The sequence below is a fragment of the Loxodonta africana genome, chromosome 25 (assembly GCF_030014295.1).
Source record: "Loxodonta africana isolate mLoxAfr1 chromosome 25, mLoxAfr1.hap2, whole genome shotgun sequence".
Lineage (NCBI taxonomy): Eukaryota > Metazoa > Chordata > Mammalia > Proboscidea > Elephantidae > Loxodonta > Loxodonta africana.
The window spans coordinates 37,943,718-37,971,625 of NC_087366.1; the positions used below are offsets into that span (position 1 = coordinate 37,943,718).

The following is a 27,908-nucleotide window of genomic DNA, read 5'->3' on the forward strand; positions in this document are numbered from 1 at the left end:
CTGTCGCTGGTCAAGGCCAATGCCGTGCGACCTGGGCACCAGCCCTGAGCGGCCCCGGCCCTAAGCGCCCCCTTCCTAGGCTCGGCGTCTGGAAACAGCAGGGTGGGCGGGAACGAACTTCCCTTGCGACGACAGCGCCGGGGCAGCCAGGTCTGCCCGGGAATTTTCTCCGCACACACGTTTATCCTCATCCGTCTTGTTGGTCCCGCAGCGAGCCGGCCCCGGTCCAAGTCCCCGGCGGCTGCGCAGAAGGCAGGGTGCCGCTCAGCAGCCCCGGCTGGCGTTCCCGGAGGCCAGCGCCGGCCGCGCGGACGCCCGTGCACGCAGACGCCAGGCCGACGGCGGCGCCCCGGCGCGGGAACGGGAAGTGGAGGCGGACTGATCCCTTTCACTTCCCGTAGGCGCCCGGCACGCCGGGAGCGATCGGAACCTGGACGACGCCCGCGGCCAGACCAGCCGCGCTCCCCTCTGCGGGAGCGCCTAGGACGCGGGTCCCGGGGTGAGTCGGCGGCGGCTGGGCCCCTCGGGCGGTAGCAGCCGCCACAGACGGGACCGCTCGGGCTGGACGTGCCAGCCTGGGAGGGGACGCGGACGTCGCTCTTCCTAAATCAGTTTGGTGGGTGCGACAGTGTCAGGTCTCCCGGTCTCCCCGGTCCTCTCGGGGCCGAGTCGGGCATGGGTCGCCGGGGGAGGGGGCTGCCTCTGCGAGCGAGGCGCTCCTGGGGTTGAGAAGTGCCTGGGAGTCGTCCGTTTGCCGTCCCGGACAGTCCTGCCTGGCACCGGGCTGTTGGCATCGGTGGCGCGCCTCGCGGCCAACCTACTTCTTCCCACTCGTGCTTTCTGCTTACCTCTTCCCAGGATTGTTTTCTCCCAGCCCGAAAGCAACGGGCCACCTCCCCACGGAGACATCGGGAAGTTTTCATCCCGGTATTTTTAATGACAGTTCCTTTAAAATGTAATGACAGACCTACATTGTTTTCCCTGACTTTAAACACACACTTCAAGATGCCGAGTCATTTTGCTGCAATAACAAACAACGAAACGGGAACTCGTTTGAATTCCTTCCATCATCGGTAAAGCATAAATGATGGCTTTCTTATGAAGTGAACAGAAATGTAAATAACGGCAGGACCCGTTGATCGGGGAGTGATTGGTTTAACGCAAATTTTAGGGTTTTTTTTTTTTTTTTTTATGAGTCGGAACAACTCGACGGCAGTGGGTTTGAGTTTTTTTGTTTGCTTTGATGGCTTAAATTGCGTCACTCTCTGGTCACTACTTGAAGTATCGATGTGGCTATGGCAACTCTATTCATTCCGTTTGCTCTTGTTTGTGCTTTCTGAATTTTACAGAGCAGAACGGTTTGAGGTTTTGACTGACATTTTAAGTTAACGACACAGATTGGGGTCCATTAGGTGGGAAACCAAGACGGATGCAGTTTTCTTCTTTACAGAGACAGAGCAATAGATTTGGCCAGTAGGACAGATTGTACAGTATAATGGCAGACTTCTTGGAAGTAGAATGTAGAAAACTTTAGTTTTATTTCCTCTTTAGATCTGCTTAAAGTCCTCAAGTCTCCCCTGGAGCTATAAAATGTAGTACCAGTGGATGTTATCTTTAAAAATGCCTTTTGTTCCCTCTTCTCCTCTTCCCACCCTTTTCTTTAGCAACAGCCAAAAAATGTATCTTAGTAGCATTCAAGGGATTGGGATTTTTTTTTTTTTTTTTACCTTGACTTGAATAATTTGGTGGAGGGAGAATAATTCTTTCTATTAATAATAATAATAGGTAACACTTGTATAGCATTTACTATTCCATTGTTTTACAAACTCATTTAATCCTCAAAACAAATCTATGAGGAGAATATTATTATTATTCCCATTTCACAGACCAGAAAAGAGAAGTTAAATGAATACCTCTGATAATGGTATATGACTGTTTGGTTAGAGAGTCCCTGGTTGATGCGAATGGTTAAGTACTGGGCTACTAACTGAAAGGTTGCCGTTTTAACCCACCCAGGGCCATCTTGGAAAAAAATCACCCTGCCTGGTGATCTGCATCTGAAAGGTCACACTTCACGAAAACCCTGTGGAGGGCAGTTGTTCTACTCTGACACACGTGGGGTTGCCCTGAGTCAGAATCGATAAATGGAAAGGAAAAAAAAAAAAAAAAAAGGAATTATTTTAGTTTAGTATTTTTTTACAATACATTCCATGTTAGAAATTTTCTATTGATTTATTTTTAAATCAGTATTTGCTCCACTCATATTCCAAGATTATTTAGTATGTAAGTACACCAGATAAGAATTGGGGTAAGATCTTTGATTTTAATAGCGTCTTGTTATATGGTAAATATCAGTAACATAACTTACAATTTAAATTAAAAAAGCAATTATGAAGAAAAATTATGCATGCTTATTTTTCTTTCTCTCTATTTTGATATTACCCAGGGAAAGTACCTCAATCTGGGAAGCCTTAAATGAAACTTATTTAAAATCACAGATCATATACCAAAGAGAGACCCCAGTCAACAATAAGGTGGAAAAGAATGATGTCCTTAAACAGTCTGCAAAATGTCGTCTATGAGCCGGTAACTGACTTTCATAAAATCACTTTTTACCTGTGGCAGGCATGAGAGCAAGTCGAATAGAATAGTAATTATCCATAGTGGGCACGAGGGGCCAAGGATAAAACTCAGTAAACATGTATGAAGTGCCTACTATGCAATAGGGACTATGGTGGGTGCTGAGTAAAAAATGGATGTGGCTCTTGTGCTAGTCTAATGGAGGAAAAGGACACAATTACAGTAAAAGGCGATGGGCCTCATGAACAGAGTGTGTGGGAGTACAGTGGAGGGGAGGCCAACCTTGGAAAGGGAGTGGGAGTGGGAAAGAAGAGGTTCAGATTACCTTCAGATAACCATAAAACAATTTCCAAAGGAAGGTAGATTTCTTTCTTTACAGAGTTGTCATTTTCCTTCTTAATTAGACCTTACCATTAGATGTTAATACCTCAGCTTTTCCATTGCCATTCACTGCTTGGTATTTGGCCAGGCAGTGTCAAAAGCTAGAAGTGGGATGGAGAATGAGAAGAACTGGGGTCTCGTCAAGGTCTCAGGCTGCTCCAAGAACTCTTCAGTGACTGTAGTTGCTGGATATTTCAGTGTGTGCCCTGGGCAGTAAATAATTTGTTTTATGTGGTGATGAGAATCTTTAGAAACGTCTAGTTTCTATTATCTGATGCTAAGTCCTGAGTAAAGTTCTGAGATAAGGCAGCTGCTTTTTTGGGAAAACCCCATAGAGACTCCTGGGCAACAGGAATGGTTAGAACCCTTGAAGTAAGGCCCTAAACCAGTCTTGTGAGTAGGGTAAGGGCCAGGAGGTTAATCTTTTTTGTTTCTTACTTTGTAGCTCTAATTTTTTCCCCTAACGTTAATGTCATTGTACAAGGGTAAGGTTCAAGCATCGTAACAGGCAAAATCAATGTTAAAAGAAATCCTCTTCAATGGTAATAAGTTAAAAAAGGAAGACTTAATGAATTTGAAGTCAGTGAGACAGTTAAAATGGATTTAATGCATCTTAGAGTTAAAAACATCTCAAGGTTGTAGACTGAATTTCTTCAAATATTTAAATTCAAAAAAAGAAAGAGGGCTGCCTGTTAGGAGGGTGAATGTATGGTCGAATTACGCTGGTCAGTTCTGCCCTTCATGTACAAAGACACCTTATTTGAATATTATTTAGAAAACGATTTTATGTATTAAAATCCCTGTATCTTGGTACTAGCATACTGCTGGTTCTTGTAATTTCTGCAGTTAGCCCCCTAACTGTAGAGTTGAAACAAAAACGAACAGACTTTCATTTCCTGATGAAGGAGGTCTGGAGAAGTAGTATAGCTTTAGAGCAGTAGATAACAGGGCTTCCAACCGGTTCATTTCAGTTTGAACCCCTGCTGAGAATTTGCATTTCTAACAAGTTCCTGGGAAGTTCTACATAAAAATCACCTGGAGATCTTGTAAAAATGTAGATTATGATTCAGTATATCTGGGGTAAAAATGCAGCATCTCAGCAGGGAACTTGTTAGGAATGTAAATTATCAGCAGGAGTTCGAATCCAGCGAACCAGTTTGAAGCCCTGGTGGATACATTTAGGCTCCAAATGGACTCCTTGCTGTTCCTGATAACAAGTTGGGTTTTTTTTGCCCCTAAATTTTATTTATTGTTGTTGTTGTGAATATACACAGCAAAACACACACCAGTTCAATCATTTCCATATGTACAATTTAATGATATTAATTATATTCTTCAAGTTCTGCAACCGTTCTCACCCTCTTTTTCTGAGTTGTTCCTCCCCCATTAACATAAACTTACTGCCTGCTAAGGTTCCTATTTAATCTTTCAAGTTGCCTTATCACTTTGATCCCAGTAGATCGTAAAAGAGCATAATGCTCAAGGCAGGCCTTTACTAGTTGAGCTAAACTATTACTTGGTTTTAAGATGACATCAGGGGATATTTTTGGTTTAGGGTTTAAAAATTATTTCAGGGCAGTAGCCTCAGGGGTTCATCTACCCTCCATGGCTCCAGAAAGTCTAGAGTCCAGGAGAATTTGAAATTCTGTTCTGCCTTTTCCCCCTCATGATAACAAGTTTCTAAAGTAAATATTTTTGGCAGATAGCATTTTTTAAAAGTCTGTCTGTTTTATGGTCAGTTCTCACAAGCAGAAAAGGGTACAGGTAGAAAGACTGAACAGAATGACAAAAATAACATTTTGATCTGTCTTTCAATTTCATTTATTATTAAGTATTTGTAGTATTGAGTGCCCATATTGCACTGAAGTTCTTCTGTTGTCTCATTTACCCTTTCAGTGTTCAAAAGACAAAGGTGAGGCTGCAGAGAACTTAGATGTCTTAAGTTAATCAATTAGAATGTTTTACAGGCTGGACAAACTGTTCTCTTGCATCCTGGTTGTTTTGTTAGTGATCTATTCAAACAATGAGGAAGCGTTCATTGAGTTTCTACTATATATTTATTAAGCATTGTGAAGACCTAGAACTGTCACGTTTAGTTTCTTGTTTCATTGGTGCTTCTAAAGCTTCGGTCCACACTGGTGTTAGACAAACGGTACATATTAACTCTTCTTGGAGAAGAGAAAAAAAAAATTTTTTTTTTTCTCTTCTTGGAGAGGATGAAGTAAATTGTATGCCTGGCCTATATATTTTTTCTTATTTAGTATATATCTTTGAGTAATTCAACTGATAGAATCCCAAGACTTAAAAAAGCCAGGCTCCTTTTTCTTTCCATTCAAATTCAGTGAATAATTTGGGAGACAGTATCTTAACTTCATACCAGAAATGAAATCTATTGTTTGGCAGCTCAGTGTCTACCTATATGTTTTACTATTGTGTATAGAGTACTTAAAATTTGGTTAATTATTAGCTGGTTAAGAAGTTATGTAGAAATTAAGCAGATTGAAATGGTCTTTACTCCAAGGCAATAAACAGATGGTTAACATTTGTAAAAATGTGTGTAGACGTCAGACCTCATCTGTCTTCAGGGGGAGGAGAGAGAATCAAAATCAACATCAGTCCAGAGATTATCCCTGTGAAGTAGAGGTCAGACACACCTCTCCCTGCAACCTTTTTACCAATTCTGACACCAGCTGTCCCTCTCACAGCAGCCTTTACTTCTCTGCTGGGTTTGATAATTCATTGCGAAGGCCACACAGAACTCACAGACCATACTCACAATTATGAAGTTTTTTAGGGAAGTAACAGGTACAACTCGAGATCAGGATCAGGAAGCATGTAGACGATGTCTGGAAGGCACCCTCTTTTCTTCAGTGCAAGACAGCTCTCTCAGCTCCTCTTGGCCATGCAAGCAAGCAGGCCCTTGTTTCTGCCATGTGCACCCCCTGAGGACCCGCCTCCTCTTGGCCCCCTGAGGACAGACTGCCCTCGGTCCTGGCCTCTGCCCTGCTCGGACCAGTGTTTCAAAGCTCTTTAGCTCCACAATAAGGGCCCGGTGGCAACCTGCTCTGCCAGGAAACCTGCTGCCCAAAGGGACTCAGATTTCTCACTCCGTGGGTCTGCACACCCACTGTAGCTGCCTCGCTCAGTGGGCCAGGAAGCCCACCATACTGTCTTGCACTGCTGCAGCCTTCAGTGTTGTTGCTTTCTCTCTTTCTCCTGGGTCGTCTTCTTGATGGTAGTGAGGCCCCCCTCATCCTCTGGGATTGACTCTCTTTAAGCCTAGCAGGATGGCAGAACTGACCAATCCCCGACAAGGGTTCCATGCATCTTATTTGCACAGTCCCACCCTCAATCCCCACAAGAGTTTTATGCACCGTATTTGTATTATTAGTATTAATAGCAGGTTGTCCAGTCCCTTTGGTGGGCCACAAGCACGTTATTTGCATAGTGCCACCCACTCATTTTGTGGGAGTCGCAAGACCATGGCTGGACGAGCCATGTAATAGTAATTCACTGCACTGCAGCATGAATCCCTTCAGGTACTGAAAAATCTCATAATTCCAGTTTCCTTAGGAACCTCGCATCCATGTTTACTCCTTCCTCTTTAGTATCCTAAATACCTCCCTTTCTACTTTACAATTTAATCTTTTTTTTTTTAATTGTGGTGAAAATATACATACTCAAACATCTGCGAGCTCAACAGTTTCCACATGTACAGTTCAGTGACATTGATTACGTTCTTTGAGTTGTGCAACCATTCTCATCCTCCTTTTCCAAATAATCCTACCATCATCAACATAAACTCAGGGCCCCGTAAGCAAAAACTCGCCATTGCCTTCTCCCGCCCACCCCTGGTGACCACTAGTAGCCTTAGGGTTCTGTACATGTCCTTTTTCATGTAAGTGAGATTATACAGTATGTGTGCTTTTGCAACTGACATTTCACTCAGCGTGAGTGTTTTCAAGGTATATGCATGTTGGGGCCTGCATCAAGACTTCATTTCCCTTTGCGGCTGAGTAGCATTCCACTGTGTGTATATACTGCATTTTGTTTATCCATTCATCTGTTGATGAACACTTTGGTATTTCTGCCCTTTGGCTATTGTGAAAAGTGCTGCAGTGAACATTTGTGTACAGGTTTCTGTTTGCATTCCTGCTTTTACTTCTGGGTGTATACCTAGGAGTGGGATTGCTGGGTCATATGGTAATTCTGTGTTCAACTTTTTGAGGAACTGCCAAGCTGTTTTCCACAGTGGCTGCACCATATTACATTCCCAGCAGCAATGGATGAGGGTTCCAGTGTCTCTACAACCTCACCAACACCTACTATTCCTACTATTTTCTGACTTTTTTTTTTTTTTTTTAATCATTGCCAGTGAAACCCTTAAGTCTCAGCTTCCCTCCCCAGAGACAACCACTGGTTCTACTGACCTGTTCTGGCTGATCCTTCTCTCTTCTTTCTTTTCTCAACCCTTGTGTTGGGGATCCCAAGACTACCCCAGGCTGTGTGAGGAGGATCACAGGACTTAGCATGTAGTCATATCACTCACGGCTGTGATTTTTGCAGTGGAAGAATACAGAATGACATCAGCAAAGGAAAAAGGCATATGGGATGAAGTCTTGGACAACCAGGTACCACCTTCCAAGGGTCCTCTTTTAGCGAAGTCACTAAGACATGCTTAATTTTCCCCGTAACAGGCTGTGACAACACGTGTAGAATGCTGTCTGCCAGGGACGCTCCTTAGACACTCAGCGTCCAGAGTTTTTGTTGGAGGCCAGTGTCTGCTTGGCACGTACCAAAAATTCCAGACTCTCAGAGGGAAAGCAGATATCTCGCATAAACCATGTTGTGTGCCCAAATAGTTTAGGCACAGGGAGCCACATTATCAGTTAGGATGGTGGGTATCCTTCTGAAATGCAAGTTCCCAGGTGCCAGCAAAGGGCCAACCTTGTAAACAGACCTTTCCAAGGATAGCAGTTGGGCCTGCTGTGTTAACTCTCCTTTGCACACCCCCTAATTTCAGCAGCCACTGAGGCTTGGCCCTCTGACTTTTGCCCTCTCTCAGTTTCTTTATTTTGATGTCGTTACTGATCACCTCTACTCTGACTTTTAAATAAAATACAGGCCATTCTCCTAAGGTACTGAATCTCTAAACCCTTCCAGTATATTTGGTCTTAGATGTCTGACCAACTCTTCAAAGTTATTCAAAAACAAACTTGTTGTCTTCCACCTAAAGTCAATTTCCCTCCCGGTTTTACCATTTTAGTTGGTGGCCCCATGTAGACAGTTTCCTTTGAAAGCTCTCTTTTATATGTCTCCCTTTCCCTCTCATACCCACTGCCACCAGCCTGGATCATGTCCCTATCACCTTCTGACAGACTTGCTGGAAGTAGTCCCCAGCTGACCCTTGACCTCTAGTGGACTATTGTTCCTAAATACCACTTTCGTTATATCATTCCAAAATCTGACCTGACCCTACTTGTTTGCAACCACTCCTTTTTTACTTACTGTCTCCCAGAATGTTTTTGTTTTCCTGCTTCTGTACTTTTGAGAACTTATATTTTCACCTGAAGTGTCTTCCCCCTCCTGTCTGCCTAACTATAGTCTCCCCAACTCAAAATCACACCTCCTTCATAAACTTCCTTTGGTCAGCTCAGTTAGATTTGTCTTACATTTTCCTGAAGCATTTTTTTGGACACTTACTTATTTCCCCATTTTGTTAGATACTGAACTAGTGAGAATTCTTCATTGTAAGCAACAGAAACCAACTCTCTAAGCAAAAAGGAATTTATTACAGGTTTTTTTTTTTTTTTTTTTTTGAGTAGATCTCGGAGTCTCCAGAAGGCCTGAAGAAGCAGGCTTGGATACTAAACCACAGACAATACCCAAAATCATGATAAGGCACCTGTTGCCGGTGATGGACACAGACAGTACTGTCTGCATTACCACCACCATGGTAACCTGTGGCCCTGGGGTTAGCTGCTGCCCCCTTGCCAGAGCGAATACTGCAGCATTCTAGCTGCTCCCGAGATGGGAGTTCTGATTGACAGTTTAATCATATGCCCTTGCCCTGACTGCAAAGGAGGCTGGGAAAAGGATAATCTAGATATGGTCTAATCTTTATAAGATAGGGAATCTTCCAGATAATAGGAGGTGTTGTTAGTTTCCCAGGGTTGCCTTGACCCAGTGCCATAAAGTTGGTGGCTTAAAAAAACAGAAATTCTCTCACAGTTCTGGAGGCAGAAGTCCAAAATCAAGGTGTTGGCAGGGCCACCATCCCTCTGGAGGTTCTAGAGGAGAATCTTTCCTTGTCTCTTTCAGCTCTCGGGGGTGGGGCGCTCCTGGCGTTCCGTGGTTTGGGACTGCATCACCCAGATCTCTGCCTCTCCCTTCACATGGCCTTCTCCTCTGTGTGTCCTCTCCTCCTCTGACAAGGACACCAGTCATTGGTTTTAGGGCCCATTCTACATCCAGGATGATTTCATCTCAAGGTCCTCAATTCATTACATGCGCAGAGACACCTTCCAAATAAAGTCACATTTTGAGGTTCCAGGTGAGTGTGAATTTTGAGGGGGTGGGGCGCTATTCAGCCCTCTACAGAAAGGGATTCAGATTTTGAACAGCCAATCAGAATACCCCGTTTCCACTGGAATCATCTTTTCATGGACATATGTCTTCTCCCCAACTATATTATAAGCATCCCAAGGACAGGAGCCTCCCACTTCCAGCTGCAGGCTAACTCCTAGCCTACACATATCAGGCATTTGTAAGCAGGTAAAAAGGAAAAGCTGTATGAGTCTGCTAGGATGTTTTACCAGCAAGTAACACCAAACCTGGCTTAAACTTATGATATTGTTTTCAAAATGATTATATCTATATTCTAAAAATGTACATAAATAGTAATTATTTCTGAAGTTCTAAAGACTCTAGCTTGAAGTTGCCTGGAAAACAATGCCCTCCTTTTTCATGGGAGCAAATAGTCATGAGTTAAATGAGTAGACTGCAGGGCGTTTTATCTCACTAGCCTGGTCCAAGAAAGTTGAGTATTACAGATGTGCCTCAGGGTATTCTAAAACAGCGCTACTGTAACCCATACAACTAAGACAGCAAAGAGCCAGTTCTCAGCATACTTGTTTCTAAGACCAGAACAACTTAACAGTTGTAAGCAATTTATTGACTGGGATGGACATAGATTGTTTGGACTCAAAACTCTTTATTTCCAACTCTAAAATTAAGTATATGATTAAAAATATTTTTGTGCTTATAAAAAATGCTGATTATAGAAATCTGGAAAATATGAAAATATATGAAGAAGAAAATGAGAGTCCCATCCCCCAAGAAAACTGTTGCAGCCTCTTTGGTTTATTTCTTTAGGGTGTTTTTATTTATTTTTGAGTTAGTTGACGTCATACCATATGCTATAGTTTTGTAGGTTACATTTTCACTGATCTTTATATCTCAAACATTTTTTTCTGGTATTAAACATTTTGTTTAAATATAACTTTAGTATATATAAATTTTGATGTTGCAGAAGTGGTTTTCATTTTATTATGAGGTTTACACTCTGAAAGATGCTGCTACATATTCTTGGGATCAGGTGTGGCCCCAAAGATGAGATGTGTAGCACAGGTGTGAATGTGCCATCCCTCCCACGTTCCCTACACACAAAAACCAGCCATTCGGAACTAGAGCCGTAGCACAGTCAGTAGAGTTAGTTATGTTTTTCCTTTTGTAATCTGATGCTGCCTCTGCTCACCCCCACCCACCCTATTCTCAGCAATTGCCCTGACACCAAATGGATAATTGGCCTTCTTCACTTCTCATTAAAATGCTTGGAGCAGCAGTGAGCTTGTTGCCTCAGCTCGCTGTCCAGCAGCTGCTTAACCGCCTCTCCTCTGCATGGATAAGGCCTGCCAGCACCCAGTCTCAGGCTGGTGAAACTAGATGCATGCGTCACGCATCTGGTGATGGTCTGTTCTCTGGCCTGAGATGTGGACATGCTGATCCAGGCCTGCCCCACAGAGCTCACAGTCTAGGCAGAGATGTGTGGGAACGAGCAAGTTATGAAGTGTGTGGATGGGTCCTCAGAGAGGCTAACTCAGTGTGCCCAGGAGATTGGGTTTGAGCAAAGACTTTTAGTGTATAAGCCACCAGCTTACCACTACTCTTACATGGGCTCTCCTGTGTTATTTTTTTGTGGGTCTCAGTCAATTAGAGCTACCCTGGATAAATTTAGCACATATACAGTTCTACTCAGTCCTGTAGGGTCGCTGTGAGTCAGAATCGACTTCACAGCAACGGGTTTGGTTTGGTTATCATAACTGGGGTGAGAGCTTGGCATATGGCATAATGATTTCTGGCTGCAGGGGCTGGTCACATGCTCCAGAGTGGAGGCGGGAGGTGGTTGTGGTGCAGCAGATACAGCCACGTAGCGCAGGTTCCCAGCCAGCGGTCGGGGGGACAGTGGAGTCATCTCTAGGGTAGAGGAATGGTGAGATCTGATGTGCATTGAATCTGGGCAGGGCAACCTGTCAGAGCCGAAGCCTGCCAATAGGACCAGCCCAGGGCAGTTGGATTTCATGTCCTGATTGATCCGCAGGACCTGGAGCCAATCCTTAAGACTGTGCAGTTCTCAGTTGCATTTTTAACAGTGTGGTCGGGATTGTGCTGTGGAAGCTAGAGAAGGAGATTAGGCCTTTCATCCCAGGTGTGGGAGTGTGGCTTTGTTTGGAGCTCCCTCCAGAGGCAGTAAATATCTATTATTACTTTGTCAGCATTGGCTTAGGGTCTAGGGTGGTCTTGAGGCTGCTCTTGGGGGTTGTCAGTGAGATGGTGGGAAAAAGGCACATGGAGGCATGGCATTGCAAAAACTTGTTTTTTCTGTTATTGGAATTATCATATTAAGTGGAAGTTTTATTTCACAAAACCCTCAGCCAAATAAGAAGTACTGTGAATGGTATTTACCTTGTATCTTTTTCCAAAGGACTCAGAATGGTTTGTAGATATTGTAAATACCCTCACCATGTTGTTTCCTGTAGCTGTTTGAACAGTGAGGACTACTTGGAAAATGCTGGATTCTAAGCAGATTTATGTGCAGCCTTTAAAAATTTAGTCATCTTCTATTGATAACTGAGTTTTGGTTATAATTTCTTAGTCAGTAATTTTGTTTATATAAATGATCATTTGTTAAAAACAATTTCTCCCCGCAGGTAATCCCCTACGTTGGCACCATTCCTGAGCAGTTGGAGCCTGGGACTTTGATTGTAATACGTGGGCATGTGCCTAGTGATTCGGACAGGTAAAATCATTGTGTTAGATGAAAAAAGAACATGACTATCTTTTTTAACTTTGTAGCTATGATGAAAAAATGTGGGAAAGACCATTTTGACATTTCTAGGCCTGATTTTGCTTTCATTAGCAGTCCTGGCCAAGGTGCTGAGGAGATTGGAATGAATGACTGAAAGAAAGGTTATTTGGATTTTTTATTTTATTGCCAGAAGTCTGATTTCAATATAAAGAGTTGGATACTTAGTTAAAGAAGAGAATTATGGTCAGAGAACAGGGATAGAGTATGGTGACAGCCTACGATTCCCACAGCATTTCAAGACCTGAGTGGTTTTATTGAATGCTTGCTTTGGGTACAAAGGCTGGAATGGGTTGTATCAGCTGGAGTTGGGCTCAGCAATCTGTGACTGACGTCCATACAACAACGGTGATTTAAATAAGATAGACTTGTATTCATGGCTTGTGAAACTTAAGTCTAAGGTAGACAACCCAAACCTTGTAAGGCCACTCTATGAAGTCATTAGAGAGGCAGGCCTGTTCCAGCTAGTCTCTGCTATCCCTAGCATAAGGCCCTTATTCTCATAATCCTAGGAAGCTAGAACTTCAGTTCATCACACCTCTGTTTTGGGTAGTTGGATGGGTGTGCGTGTGTGTGGACAAAAGGCAGATGTCAGGTGACTTTTAAGGTAATTTCTAGTAGTTGTCCCCGAACACTTCCACTTATATCTCTCTGGGAGAGTTTAACCACATGATCATGCCTAGCTACAAGGGAGGCAGGAAAGTAAAATTTCTTACTCTGGGAAGATATGGCCCCAACTATAACTCAGGGGTTCTGTTGCTAAGGAAGGAGGAAAGGAAGAATAAGTAACCATCTGTTTAGGCCACCCTGGGTGAGTGAACAAAGGGCCAACCCATCTGTCACTGATTCTGGATTTTCCTGCCAGCCGGGCCTTTAGCTGCCTCAGTGGCTGGTATTCTGATGTTGTATAATGTGATAGGGATTGCTAACAAGCTGCTCTAGGTGGGCTTGTCACAAGATAGTCTGTTGTCATTTTTGTGACTTTGGAGAAACACCAGTCCTTGATTTGTCAATTTAATAGGTGAAATCTGAGATTTTGTTTTCACTAAAAGTCCTTTGGGAATTCATGTAATAGTAAGTAAGCTCCTGAAGACAGAGACGAGTTTATACAGAGGTAGGAGAGCCTAAAGGCAGACTTTTTCTGTGTCACAATTTTGTCCCAGATTGGGTTTGTTGGTTGTAAGTCTTGCTGAGGGCCATACCCCTTGAACATCTCATGCTGCTTCTTGACATACCCAGTATACCATCTGGGCTGTGATTCATGCCGAATATTTCAGAAGCCAGGGAGGTGTATTCAAACTGGATTGGGAAATCTTTTTTCCATTACTCATAGAAAGGCAAGGAATAAGAACAAAATACTCATTAGATTGCTAAGTCTTTTAAAAGGCAAGAGTATGACCCAACCTCCTCTTCCTCCTTCAAGCAGAGTTATTCTCCAGTACTATACATATTATGGGCTCGTGGAAGAGCTGCAGGTAGCAAGCCAGTGGTACGTTACAGAGCATGTTTTAATGGCTTGCATAGAACTGTTAACTAAGTGTTCTCTGTTTTAAGCTGGTGCTAAGAAGGTCAAGGTTGTAGTCAGTTAGGTGTCTTGTGATCTGCAGATTCTCACCTCAGTCCCGCCCCCTCACAAATGCATGCATTGAGCTGAAAGAGAAGCATGGGTGAGCGAGGGCAAGAGCCCTCCCACACCCAGAGAAACAAGGAAGACACTTACCCTGTCAATGATGCATGAGAAAAAGCATTGCAGGAAATGTCTAGGCAAGTCTTTGATGCTCTGTGAGAGCCAAGTTTTGTCTTGCTTATCATGGTGACCCTTGTGTCTGGCATAGTACCAAGCCCATCATAATAATGCATTTAAGTCTTAATAACAGCCTCTGTGGAGCGTGTACATGGGGAAAGATCAAACAGGACTTAATGTTTTCAGACTCTTCTTTGTGAGCGCTCACATGGCCCATGTTTCCTTCAGATTCCAGGTGGACTTACAGTGTGGCAGCAGCGTGAAACCTCGAGCTGATGTGGCCTTTCATCTCAATCCACGTTTCAAAAGGGCCGGCTGCATTGTTTGCAATACTCTGATCAGTGAAAAATGGGGACGGGAAGACATCACCTATGACATGCCTTTCCAAAGAGAGAAGTCTTTTGAAATCGTGATCATGGTGCTGAAGGACAAATTCCAGGTTCGTTTTGGAGAATGACAAGTTGAATCCTCATTAGTGGCAATGAGCTTACAGGGAATATTTCCACACTATTGATCTCACCCTTTCGTTTATTAAATCCAGAGAAATTCTGTGGCTTTTTGATTTTTCTCGAGAGTAGGGGCCAGGCAGGTTCCTAAATATGTGAAGGCGCACGGCAGCTCTTTGTTGCCACGTGGGAATACAGGTCCAGTGTGGCCAGGTGTTTTTCTTAGAGCACATTTCTCCCAGCAGGGCTGAGTTTTGTTTGGAATTGGCACGGCATTAATTATGTGGTAATAAATTTTAACTGCCATTACCCAAACATGTGCAGGAAATTGGGAACTAACAGAAGGGGAATCCCAGTTTAGAAGTCAAAAGTGTTCTGTAAAGTCCAGTGCTGCCACAAGGTAGCTCTTTTTAGGCTCATGAGATTTTAGAACCAGAGGGGATCTTAGGAGTCCTTTGTGTAGTAAATTCTACCACAGGCTTCATCAAACATTTTATACCTGAAGAATATGTGTAGAGTTGAATTGGTCTTGAAGACGGTTATAACCATTGTCCCTCAAGCCTATAGAGCTGTCCCAGAACTAGAGATTTCTATCGATTAGAGTGAAAACTCTCCGTCTGGGGGCGCAGATCCTTTCAGTCCTTCAGGCTGCAGTTCTTCCCTGAGTCCCCTAACCTCCAGTGACTTCTCCCTTCTCTGGTTTTTTGAGCACTTATGTGTATACTGGAGCCCTGGTGGTGCAGTGGTTAAGAGCCTGGCTGCTAACCAAAAGGTTGGCGGTTCAAATCCACCAGCTGCTCCTTGGAAACTCTATGGGGGAGTTCTACGCTGTCCTGTAGGGTTGGAATCAACTCGATGGCAACAAGTTTGGTTTGGTTTTAATGGTGGGCAGTGGTGGTTCAGTGGTTGAATTCTTTCCTTCCGTGTGGGAGACCCAGGTTTGATTCCCAGTCAGTGCACCTCAGTGCACCCACCGCCTGTCTGTCAGTGGAGGCCTGCATGGTATGATACTGAATAGGTTTCAGTGGAGCTTTCAGACTAAGATGGACTAGGAAGAAAGGCCTGGCACTCTACTTCAGAAAATCAGCCACTGAAAGCCCTGTGGATCACAATAGTCCTATCCCAATGTGTACAGGGTCACTAAGAGTCAGGGGCTGACTCAGCCACAGCTAACAACAACAACAGGACTTTAAGCTCTTTGAGGTCAGATGCCATATTGTGTGCTGCTTCTGTATTCCTCATGTTACCTCACATGGTACCTGGCATTTGGGGGGAAAGGAAAAGGAGCTAAATGTACTGAATACCTACTCTGTATCAGGCACTGTGCTAGGAGACCCACCTAAGTAGCCCTTCGAGGGAGAGATTTTCCCTACTTACAAGTAAGAAAAATGCGTCTCAGATAAGTTGGGTAACTTGGCCAGTTCATTCATTCTGCAGATTCACCACGCATTTACTGAGCGTTTATAGGCATCCTCTCTTGTACTTGCTTACTGTATGGCCCTCAAAGAAACGTGGCAAGCTTGCCGGGCAGACCTTTAACCTGGGCTGATAGGTCTCTAGTGCGTCTCTGATTTCTGGACACCCTTTGAACCCTGGGATGCTGACATATGTGCGCACATACCACACATGCATACTTACATACATTGACAGTGCATAATTTGTCTGGGTGAGGGTCCATGGGGTCTAATCAGATCAGGAACTCAGTAGAAGTTCAGAAATGTTGCTGGTGTTATGGTTTCTTTCAGTCACAATTTGCCCAGACATGTAATGTGGACATCTGTGGGAAAAGGCATAAACTTAAACCCAAGGAGTTGGATTCTAATTTGGAAAATAATTTATTAACTGTTTCATTTTTGGTGGTGGGGGGGTCATCTTCTGTGTCTGTCTAGGTGGCTGTAAATGGAAAACATACGCTGCTCTATGCCCACAGGATTAGTCTGGAGAAAATCGACACTCTGGGCATCTATGGCAAAGTGAACATTCACTCCGTTGCTTTTAGATTCAGCTCGGTGAGTGCCCTTCTACAGTTCGGGGTCTTCTTTGATGATGCTTTTCTGACCAAATGATGTGAAAAACATCTCTAATTAACATCTTCTGTTGTGACAAAAATAATGTAAATGTCTCCCTCATTAAAGTATTAATCTTTTTGGAAGTAAATCTCTCATACTAGTAGTTCTTAGTCACTGTTGAGTCTATACGTACTTGCAGTGACCTCATGTGTGCAGAGTAGAACTGCTCCATAGGGTTTTTAAGACTGTGACTTTTGGGAGCAGATCACCAGGCCTACTTCCAAGGTACCTCTGGGTGGGTTTGAACCACCAACCTTTCAGTTAGTAATCATGTTTAGCTATTTGCTCTACCCAGAACTTCTTCGGAGGACACTATTTATCAACCAGGACTTTATTTTGTATAGGATCTCAAATCTCTTATAGTTCCAGTAAAAATAAACTAAAAAAGCTGCACCCTTTTTAGCTAGATGGAGGAATTTACTTTACACAGGAGTACAGTGGAGTATTTCTCTGATAGTGTCCTAGAAGTGAAATGTCTGAGTCAAAGGGTTTTTGCATGTTAAGTTTTGGTGGATACTACTAAGTTGCTCTCCAAAAAGATGAAAACAATTTGCACTCTCCACAGCTGTGCCCATTTACTGTATTAGTTATTATTCTTTTTGATGTTTGCCAATTTGATGGGGTGGGGGGAGAGAAGACCCTAATGTTAAATGCATTTTTAGTGTATTTCTAAAGCATATTTCCCTGTTTAGTGCCATTTATAATTCTTTTTGATTTCTCAAGCAGATTGTATTTAGAAGGATGGTCTGATGGATCCTAAAAATTAAATTTTTACTCTCCTTTTTCAGGATTTACAAGGTACCCAAGCATCTGCTGTGGAGCTGATACAGATAAATAGAGAAAATGTAAATATTGTATTTTGTAATGAACCATCAGTTTAAGAATACTCTTGTAATTGCATGTAAATCAGGTGATGAGCTTGTTTTCTTTAAGTCATATTTCTAATATGAGACTACTAGAAGTCATCCTATGAAAACTGAGGCTAACCCTTCTGTGGTGCTGGGCATTTTAAGTTTTCACTGATACTTGAACTATCAGTTTATATTACCACTGCCCATCATTAGAGGACAAAGCACTGTGTCACTCTTAACTGTGGAGTGGTGCTTCCATGAGTTATTTTATAAACGTTGAATACTAATCAGTGTCTTGGCAAATGTCCTTCTGTATGTATCTCCTCTCCCTGCGGTAACAAGTACAGTTTAAAGATTGAGTCTTTGCTATTATTATTGTAGGAAGTAAGGTCTTATGTTCTCTGCATGTTCATACATCAGAGGTAAGATAGCATCTCAGCATTTTGGGGGTGCTCTGGAAAGGACAAGTAAGAAATTTCTTTAGATGATATTTTATTGTGTTTTTGGTGAAAGTTGACACAACAAATAAGGTTTCCATTTGACAGTTTCTACACAAATTATTCAGCCACATTAGTTATATTTTTAACAGTGTATCAACATTCTTTTTAATTGCATTCTGGTTGTCCCATTTCTAGTATTCTAGCTTCCCTGCCCCCTTATCTTCTCATCTTTGTTTTAGAGTAATCGTTGACCTTTTGGTCTCATGTAGTTGATTTTTTAATGGAGCCCCATACTCATGGATAATATCCTCTATTTTGTGTGCCAGTCTGTTATGTTGCTAAAAGGTGACCTCGGGATAGTTTCAGTTCAAGATTTAAATCCTGTCTCAGGACGTCCTCTAGTCTCAGGTGGTCCAGTAAGTCTGGACTTTTTAAGAATTTGAGTTCTGACAAGTAAGAAATTTTTAAAGCTGCTGTGTCGTATGGAAACCCTGATGATGTAGTGGTTAAGAGCTACGGCTGCTAAGCAAAAGGTCAGCAGTTTGAATTCACCAGTCGCTCCTTGGAAACTCTATGGGGCAGCTGTACTCTGTCCTGTAGGGTTGCTATAAGTCAGAATAGACCAGACGGCAACAGGTTAGTATTATGAAAGGTTATTAACTTTTGATGGAGGATAAAGGATTCAGACTAACAGTTTTATTAGACTGTATTCCCATCTTCTTAGCCCTTTACAGTTTCCTGACACTCCCTCATTAAGCCCTGGCCACCTTTGTGTTTATACTCAAGACTATTCATTTTTTTTTTTTTACTAAATGTAATTCTTCCATTTCAGAGTGTTCTCATTTTTTCTTTCTCTTCCAATAGGTACAGAGGTCTGGCATCTCACAGCTTGTAAGTATTTTTTGCCTAGGTTAAACACGTGAGACATTTGATCAGATTGCCAGGAAAGTGAATAGCGTAAACCTTGGAAGACAGGTGCATTCCCTCCGTGCCTTACTGTAGAACTGTCTTCCTACAGCCTAGTGATAGAGAAGGAGACATTTCTAGAGCCACACCCAGAACTGTCTACACCAGGAACAAAGATTCGACTGTCAGTCACACTTTGACTTGTGCCAAAATACCACCTACCAACTGTGTTTCAAAGGTTTGAAGAGCCCAAAATTTTCTTAACTATGCATAACAAATTAAGTTATAGCAGCTGTTCTGTGTAACCTCTATCCTCAGTATGAGTCCAGAGTGGCCATTGCACACTCCTGTGCTGTGCCTGGGCAGGTCTCGTAGTCAACCAGGAGTAAAGGGTCAGAGCTGTTAGTGTGGATCTTAGCTCCCCCTTAGCTTGGCTGCTCGGCTTCATGCAGGATACAGAACACTGCTTTCAGACCCTGGGCATAGGTGGCCTTCCCTGAGTGGGTTTCACTCATTCGTGCCCGTTCATCTTATTATCTAAAATGCATTCACTGAGTGCTTACTATGTGTTAGGCATGGTGCTGGCTGCTGAGGATACATCTGGGGTCAAGACAGAGTTTGTCCCCTCGTGGAGTTTACAGTGTAATGGCCCTTAACCACCCCCGTGTCTTCTGGACAATTATCCCATGAGATCCCTTTCAGCAAGCCTCCTGGTCCTGAGTATGGTTTCTTTTCAGACTCTGCCATTTGCTGCAAGGCTGAACTCCTCAATGGGCCCTGGACGGACTGTCGTCATTAAAGGAGAAGTGAACACAAAGGCCAAAGCGTCAGTATCTTTCAGTTACCAGTAGCAGCGCTGATACTTTCCTAGTGTGTGTCTGTCATGTCCTTACACTCCTGCAGCAGTCTTGCCTGATACAGTAGGGCTAGTGTCATTAATGGAAACCCTGGTGGCGCAGTGGTTAAGAGCTGCGGCTGCTAACCAAAAGGTCAGCAGTTTGAATCCACCAGGCACTCCTTGGAAACTCTATGGGACAGACCTACTCTGTCCTGTAGGGTTGCTATGAATTGGAATCGACTAGACGGCAACAGGTTTGGTGTTTTTTTGTGTGTGTGTGTGTCATTATCCTACCGTGAAAGGTAAGTTTTAAAGCAAATGGAAGTTAGACTGTTGAGCGAGTTGGTGACAGAGCCAGGACTAAGTTTGTGGTGTTCTGATCTAGGCTTTTTCTGGCCAGACAAGAAGGTAGCAGCATTTTATGGCTCTTTTGATCGGCTGCTAATCACCCTTCCCATACCCTGGAGGGACCCACCCTGGCCTTAGTTAACTCCAGACAACTCCAGAAGATCAGGTGCCTTTTGTTACGGCTCCTGTTGTCTTGTGACTTGTAAAATTTCGGCTTTAAGAAGCTTTCCAAGACTTCTGAAAGCTTAAAATTAGGGCTATTTCCTAGAGAGTTAGTTGCACACTTTGACGAAGAGACGAACACGTGTAAACAATTAGAAGCAGACAGCGCTTGAGCGGATCCCCAGTCTCCGAAGTCTGAGTTAATTGTTCGTTTACTAGCTTTAGGCCTTTCTTCCTTCCCAGCCAGATCCTGAGCCTCAACAGTGATTTCAAAGTTTTTACATTTTTATTTTGCAAATAATGTAGTTATCTCAGTGGAAGGCTAACTCAGAGTTTAAAATCTCACATCCGTCTGCATTCCCATGTCTATATGCATATATGTTTTATAATTATTGTCATAGTTCAGCTCTACCCTCTCCCACTTGGTTAATTGAAGTCTTTTTCTTTTATTCTTTCAAAAGCTTTAATGTTGATCTGGTAGCAGGAAGATCAAGGGATATTGCTCTACACTTGAACCCACGCCTGAATATTAAAGCATTTGTAAGAAACTCTTTTCTTCAAGACTCCTGGGGAGAAGAAGAGAGAAATATTACCTCCTTTCCATTCAGTCCTGGAATGTACTTTGAGGTGAGATGATATTTTTTGAAAATGAGACAGCAGCAGCAGTCCTGGGAGCGGGGATAGGATACGTAGTGCATTTAAATGAATATGTGGAGATTGTGTGTAGGTTTGTTTGTTGGGAGATTGTATTTTGAATGCCGCTTTTTGTAACACAGACAATGGCCAAGCCTACTAGTAGGCTACCACATAATTTGCATCGGAATTATTTGTTATTTCTTGTCATATTGCAAACTGCTGTGTAGCCCAATATCAATTAATAAGCATTTTTAAGAGGAAGCTTTTAAGAGGAACCTTGTCTAAGCACAGGAGTAACATGTTTACTCCTAAGCGAGCATGAGGACATAGAAACCATAAATCTGCCTGGAGGATCCGTCATCTCCCATCTCGGTAGTACAGTTTTAGGTGATGGTCCTTTCTCCCAATGAGTTTGTATATAGTCAAGAAAAATACATTTAGATCTTTGTAACTAAAATTCCCGAGTTTCTAATATGTGACTCTTGTGATAACACATACATTTCCCAAAATATGTTTCTGGGATGCTGAGCAGAGAATAAAATCTCCATGAGATGCAGGTGCTGGGTGGTTGGCCAGGTTCACTCATGGGCCTAGACGACTCACCACCGCCTGCCTCACATGGTCCCTTAGGGTCTTTGCCTGAAGTCATGTTTCCACAGCATTTTAAACCCTCTCATGCTCTGAACCTTATGAGTACTTGAGGACTCATCAAAACTAGTTAAAAGCATGAATGGTTCTTAAAAGGCTGAATGGAAGATAGTGAAATATAGTTTGGTCTGTTTGATTTGACATTGATATAATATTCATACCAAAACCAAACCAGTTACTGTCGAGCTAATTCCGACTCATAGTGACCCTATAGGACAGAATAGAGCTGCCCCGTAGGGTTTCCAAGGAGTGGCTGGTGGATTCAAACTGCCGACCTTTTGGTTAGCAGCGAAGTTCCAATCTAAGGCAGTGTCTAGTAAGTGGAGTAATTGATGGGGGCTGGTCATGGAAGGGTCCCTGGAAGTTGCAGTTATTAATTTGGAATTCAGAAGGCTGGGAAGAATCTGGAGGTTCAAGAAGATAAATTGGGATTTTTCCAGATGGAGGAGATGATTTGAACAAATCACTGGAGGTGGAAAAGGGCCTCACAACAGCTTGCTGAGTTGGCAGTGGTCAGGGTATAAAGGAGGGACTTAAGAGAGAGAGGGAAATTCTGCAGAAGAAAGTTGATCTCTGTGGTTGGGTGACAGGAAACCAGTGGTGTCACTTGTTTTTCCGACCTACCTTGGCCTCAAGTTTCGATCTTCTGTATTAAAAACAAAGAGGGCAGTAATTGATATTCCTAACCCTGAAAATCAACCAGTTATTATCTTGACATTTTTGCTTCTGTTTTCCTCAACTCCCTTGTTTGGGGGTGGGGTGGGGTGGGGGGAGTGCTCGTTATAAAGACTGAAAGTAAGTGTGAAAAATACAAAGATGAAAAATGTAAATATTCATCTCCAATCTCTTAGTTCAGGTAATACCAGTAAGTTTAGGTGAACCACATTCCAGAAATCTTTGTGATAAACAGTTACGAGGCTGGCAGGCTGAAGGAATGAATAGATGCATTTTATGTATCTTTAAATACAGTACATCTTCCTTGTTCGATTTGTTAGTTTTCGACTTCAGGAACAGTAATTATGTTGGATCATTATGGTCAGTCTTCCAGAGATGCCTTCCATTTACTTCAAAGTGTTGTCTTTTAAATATCCTTTCATTGAGATTATCTCAGATCTCTCCACTATGCCATCAGTTTGATTTCAAAGTGTCTTCTGTTCCTTGTCATTTAAAATTCATCTAGTCTTTTAATAATATTCAGTATTGTAATTTCACCTTTATCAAATTCATGTTCTTACCAAGCTGTTCTGTAGTATGAGATGGTGATGAGGGATTTCATTGGTCCATGCTTTTGTCTGGGGCGGGGGAGGGGGGTCTTTCTTTTGCACGCTCGTGCCCTCCTTTCTGTCCTTTTGCAGTAGTATGGTGTGCCATTTCTTTGCCAGTTGCTTGTAATTCATTGGTTGTGCATTTGCTCTGATACTGTATAGGTAACTAATTGACTCCTTTCCCACTGTATCCGTGTGAAGCCCCCCCCCGCCCCTTTTTTTCCTTCTGAGCCATAGTGTGAGGCAGGGTGTTAAGTGTTCCCTTGAGATTTTGTTAAATGCACATTACCAAAGGCCCCTTTCACCTGGCTGCACCTGGAACTTCCACCATCTTGTGGAGATACCATCTCAGGTTATAGATATTCCAATTCTCTGTGTAGTCCCAGAGCCTTCATTTCTGCCAGTTAGCTCTGTAACTCACAGAATTTCCCCTTCTTCCTAATTTCCCCTAACATCCACTTCCATGACTCTTACCAGAAGAGTACTGTTTGCTTCTTTCCAGATTGAGATTTTGTGCCTCAGTGTGGCCTCTGGGGATGGGGTTGGGTTAGCAGCCAGGCTATGCTGTCCTTTTCTGCTCTGTTCCAGAGTCTTGATGGAGGCAAGGGCCCTAGGGAGAATGTGTAGCACACTGACCACACTGGCCTTGTCAGTGTGGGTGGAAAACCAACAGTAGAATCAGAGCCAGATGGTGGCATCGGGAGCGTGGTATCAGAAGTACGATGTTCAGGTGTAAGGTGATTTAAATGGATAGTATTTTTTTTTTATTGGTTTGAGTTTTAGGCAGACAACTTTGAAGGGCTGCCACCAGTGATGAATCTGAAGCTGAATCTGCCAGAAGGCTAATTACTACTTAGAATACTGAGCTTTGAAGAGCTTTTGAGAAAGAGTGATGCCGCGATGGGCCATGCTGGCGTGTGATCAGGATCAGCAGACAGCAGCACAAGCTCTAGCACTGCTCTCAGCTTCTGAAATTCCATATTCATTGTGTGATTTATCCAAGACCCTGGAGTTAATCCAAGGCAGACAAAATCAGAACCCAAGTCCCTTGGTTCCCAACCTGTTAACTGGAATACGCTCCTCAGTAAACGAGGAATGGAAAATTCAGGTCAGCAGTTTTTCTACTTCGTTAGGAGTTCCCAAACCTGGGTGAGGAGGAAGATTGCATTTCCCCAGGCGCAAGGGGCAGGAGACGGCTGTGCTGAGGACAGGTAGGCCAGCAAGGCCTGGGATGGTGTGAGGTTCCAGGCATGTGGAGAGCAACTTCCCTGAGCTGGACAGGGCAGAAGGTGCCACCACCAGTATACTTCCCTTAGCTCAGTGTCTTAGAAATCACAGAAGGGAAGGTAGCTGCCACAGGTTGGGAGGGCCTCTCAGCAGAATGCTAACTAAATGGTTTAATTCTTGACATGCTGTTTGCGTGCAGCAAACACAAATTTTAAACTGAGGGAAACCACTAATGATATGTTTACTTTCCTTTCAGATGATAATTTATTGTGATGTTAAAGAATTTAAGGTTGCCATAAATGGTGTACACAGCCTGGAGTACAAGCACAGATTTAAAGAGCTTAGTAATATTGACACGCTGGAAATTGATGGAGATATCAACTTACTGGAAGTAAGGAGCTGGTAGCTGACAGAACTGCTACAAAAACCCAAATACAAAATGGCTTATGTGATACTGGCCTGGTTAAAACCCATCTCACTGTCATTATACTGTTTATATTGTTAAAATGAGCTTGCGTATTGTCTCTTGGGCGTTCTGAGTGCTTGGGCACAAAATGAGGAAATTTAAGGCAATAGCAACTTAAAGCTACCCTGTTCTTGCTCCCACTTTGGTCTCTTTATTAACCCCACTTCATATTCAACAAGTATTGATTAAGTGCCTGCTATAACATAGTAGCTAACATGTATGTATTTAACACTTGTTTGTCAGCACTGTGCTAGAAGCTGGGGATATATACATACAGTGGTGGACAAGAGTCGCTCCCTGTTTGCTTGAGCTTAGAACCTTCTGTGCTCTTCCATCGGGCCACTGTTCTTTCTACAGGCATTGCTTAAACTCACCAGGGTCCTTCAGGATTAAAAGAGCTACTAAGTTATTAACTAACCTAAAGACACTAATTTATAGAAGACACTACTCCTTCATATCCAGTTTTCTATCATATTCTGTAATTTAAAGGGTTGATGTTAACTTGCATTTATCTGGTAGTTGATTTTCTTTAGCATAATAAAGATTTAGCTCTACTAACCAAAAACTTTACCGAAGAATTAACACTATAAAATCTGAAGACAGCACAAAGACTAAGGCAAAAAGCAATACAAAACAAAAAATAATGTTGAAGTTAAGCTCAAGGCAGCTTATTTCTGTTCTGGTAAATGAATATTTCCGAGGATTTAAACTTAGAGTGAGTCAAAGGCCTGCACATCTGCACACAGAAAGTTTAAGGTACCAAACCAAAACCGAACCCACTGCCGTTGAGTCGATTCCAACTCATAGCAACCCCACAGGACACAGCAGAACTGCCCCCATAGGGCTGTCAAGTCTGTAATCTTTACAGAAGTGGAATGCCTCATCTTTCTCTCTCAGAACACCTGGTGGGTTCAAACCACTGACCTTTCGGTTAGCAGTCAAATGCCTAAACCCAGCACCACTAGGGCACCAGTTTAAGGTACAGGCAGTATGAATTCAACTTTTAAAACATCGTATGGGTTAACAAAAAAGTCAAGATTAGACTTAATGAGTGTTGACTAGGTACTATCACAAAGTAAAATACACCAACTGAAAGCCCGGCGAAGTAGGGAGAAAGGTACTGCAAGTCTGTTTCTTGTCTGCGTGCAGACCAACAACACTTGCCTCTCTGCCCTCCTGAAGATTAGTCCATCATTAGCAGTGAGATCAAAACACTGTTCTACCTTAAGTGATTAAATCAAACCTGTATCAGCAAGTCAAACTTAGATTTCTGTAATTTTTCTGTTCTTTGAAGTTAGCTGGCAGAAATTCTGTGTAGAACCCCTTACAGGTCAGATCTTGTTACAGGGAGTTTCAAAGGAGTCGGGGTGGGGGGCTAGGTCAGTCAGATCATTTTATCATATTAAATTGTCCAGCTTATTCTGCCAGATTTAGGAATAGGTTCATAAGAGATTTTAGTGATTTTAGTGATATAACTATTATTTGAATCCATATATTGAAAAGAATACTGTCACCAATCTCTTGTTTTTAAAAGAGTGTACTCAGCGTAGAAACTGGTAGCCCTCAATAATTTCCCACCTTTTCATGTTAAATTCATTATGCAAATAGTCTTGCCCAGCTCAAAATGATACTGTGGCAGTGGCGGTGTGCAGAAAGAGTTGTAGACGGCAAGAACAAGGCTCTAGAATGGATTATTTTTCCTTCATAAAGAACATCGGAGCACATGACTGAGATGCTGGCGACTGTAGGCCACTTAGGAAAAAATACAAGCCCATTTTGCATTGTTTTCTGTAAGTCTTGAACATAGTTCGTTTTCATTTTGTTTTGCACTGTGGTATCACTTTTGAGTAGAATAAAACAATCAAGTTATGGGGTGGGAGGAAGCTATTACTATTTATTACTGAATTTTGTTGAGACATTTCTTGGAAATCTACATTCCTCGCAAGCTGTATCTCTAAACTGCCAGTTGGCGTTTTGCTTATTTGTCACAATTCTGCATTAAATTTCTACAGTAAATCAGATCAAAGGCTTTCAAGTGCAATGTAAACATTGTTACGGGACAGTTCTTAGATTCCTTAAAAATAAAGGCACAGTTGTTTGATCTTATTTGAGCTCTCACCTCCCAGCTTCACCGTGACACAGTACTAGAGATTACAGAACTTCAAAGCTCTGAAAAAAATACTGAAATGTATTTACTTTCTTTCTTATATAGTAATTCTTGGTTAGCCCCCTGTGGAAATAATTCTTAATACTGGAGGGACACCCTCATGCAACCTAGTGTTTCTGTTTGTATGATCAGCCAAGTGTGGGCTGTTTCATAAGCAGCATATTGTCCCCACTGCCTCCCACCAAAAAAGATTGAAGGATGAAGGATCCAACGTAGGCCTGTGTGAAAAACACATTCTGGAACTACTTCCCTCTCTAGGTACACACGAAATAAGGCTGAAGTGAAGCGCTGTCTACTTGAAATGAAATGTAAAAATCCACATTGCTTACAGATAGATAGATAGAAGGTATTCTGGTTGGGGGCTGAGTAACTGTCATGTTCTGGAAGTAGAGAGCTACTCTGAGTGAAATCGTTGACACGGGCGCCATGCACACAGTTCGTTCCTTGACAGAAGAATTAAAGCTTTCCAGGCTAAATGAGGTGCCAGTAACTTTGGGTGCTAGAATTAAACATGCCTGCAATATTAATAACTTAATTCAGAAAAGACTATAATTAATGTATAAGCAAACACAGCAGCTGCTATAAAAACACCGTGTATCATTTACTCTTTTTGCAAATATACACAACTGGGAGGAAAGGCTTATGTGGTAGCACAAACGAGGTGGGAATTTTGTAAAGAAGTGATTAAATAGCTTGAGTCCAAGTGGGTATTAAGGCACCAACAGAAATATGGCACCCAATATCCAAAAACAAAAACATGAAAAAAAAAATCTGAACTCTGAACAGAGTATGAAACACTAAAAAAGTGTTAGAAGTAGCTCTGGAGCGGTTCTCCCAATATGGCTTCCAGTTGCTGAATAGTCTTTTGGCACTGATGTTCTACTTCTTCACATTCATCTAAAAAAAACAAAAACAAGAACATCTGAGTCAATCTTCTGCTCAGTTACCGTTAGCCCAGCTCTTCATGGCTCTCACTCCCTGGCAACCATTCCATCAGAAGCGTGAAACGAAGCACCTGAACCATCAGCAAGCACCAGAGAATGCAGCGCCTGTATCCCTCCATTCTGCCTTCACACCCTTCCTACAAGCTCAGAAAGAGGCTTCATTTGGACGCTAAGAACCCCGAACATTCCCAGCAATGCCACTCCTTAGTAGCTCACACAGCCCCTCTCAGGGACAGAAGAAACAAGGAGAGTATAATTTCCTTAGGCAAGCGGTGAATCATTAGTATGTATGTACTGATCTTCTTGTCTCCACCATCCCTGCTTATCAAGATTTACTGTTATTTTCCCAGGCACATGGTAGTATAATGCTCAGGAGCACACGTTCCAGAATTGTGCAAACCTCGTTTAACCCCAGTTCCTCCCGCC

General features: G+C 42.7%; 2 protein-coding genes across 8 annotated transcripts in view; one reads left to right on the plus strand and one right to left on the minus strand.

Moving 5' to 3' along the window:
* Nucleotides 1–367: 367 nt before the first annotated feature.
* Nucleotides 368–26,477, plus strand: LGALS8 (galectin 8). Of its 5 annotated transcripts, XR_002786003.2 has the most exons (12): nt 368–499; nt 2,447–2,586; nt 12,171–12,259; nt 14,298–14,508; nt 16,405–16,524; nt 17,373–17,429; nt 18,740–18,766; nt 18,894–19,019; nt 19,519–19,607; nt 20,591–20,756; nt 23,462–23,786; nt 24,162–24,270. XR_002786003.2 is itself a non-coding variant. In XM_003410909.4 (11 exons), the coding sequence occupies exons 2-11, from the start codon at nt 2,545–2,547 to the stop codon at nt 24,309–24,311; spliced, it is 1,077 nt and encodes a 358-aa protein (XP_003410957.1). In that variant the 5' UTR covers nt 368–499; nt 2,447–2,544; the 3' UTR covers nt 24,312–26,477. The 5 variants fall into 5 exon arrangements, 4 of the variants coding, with proteins under 4 accessions (XP_003410957.1, XP_003410956.1, XP_023405072.1 ...); XM_003410909.4 differs by lacking the exon at nt 23,462–23,786 and having other exon boundaries at nt 24,162–26,477; XM_023549304.1 differs by lacking the exons at nt 368–499; nt 23,462–23,786 and adding an exon at nt 506–616 and having other exon boundaries at nt 24,162–26,477.
* Nucleotides 26,143–27,908, minus strand: part of HEATR1 (HEAT repeat containing 1) — a 60,095-nt gene continuing 58,329 nt past the window's right edge. For all 3 annotated transcript variants that reach the window (XM_064276705.1, XM_003410910.4, XM_064276706.1), the window contains one exon: nt 26,143–27,435. In XM_064276705.1, the coding sequence (XP_064132775.1) occupies nt 27,347–27,435 (89 nt within the window). In that variant the 3' untranslated portion in view covers nt 26,143–27,346. The remainder of the gene's footprint in view (nt 27,436–27,908) is intronic.

Bases quoted from the DNA above. Each gene is read 5' to 3' on its own strand.
- LGALS8 (XM_003410909.4), top strand. From the start codon at position 2,545: ATGATGTCCTTAAACAGTCTGCAAAATGTCGTCTATGAGCCG. The intron at 2,587-12,170 runs GTAACTGACTTT...TTCTCCCCGCAG, and splicing joins AAAATGTCGTCTATGAGCCG to GTAATCCCCTACGTTGGCAC. The intron at 19,608-20,590 runs GTCAGTATCTTT...TTCTTTCAAAAG, and splicing joins GTGAACACAAAGGCCAAAGC to CTTTAATGTTGATCTGGTAG.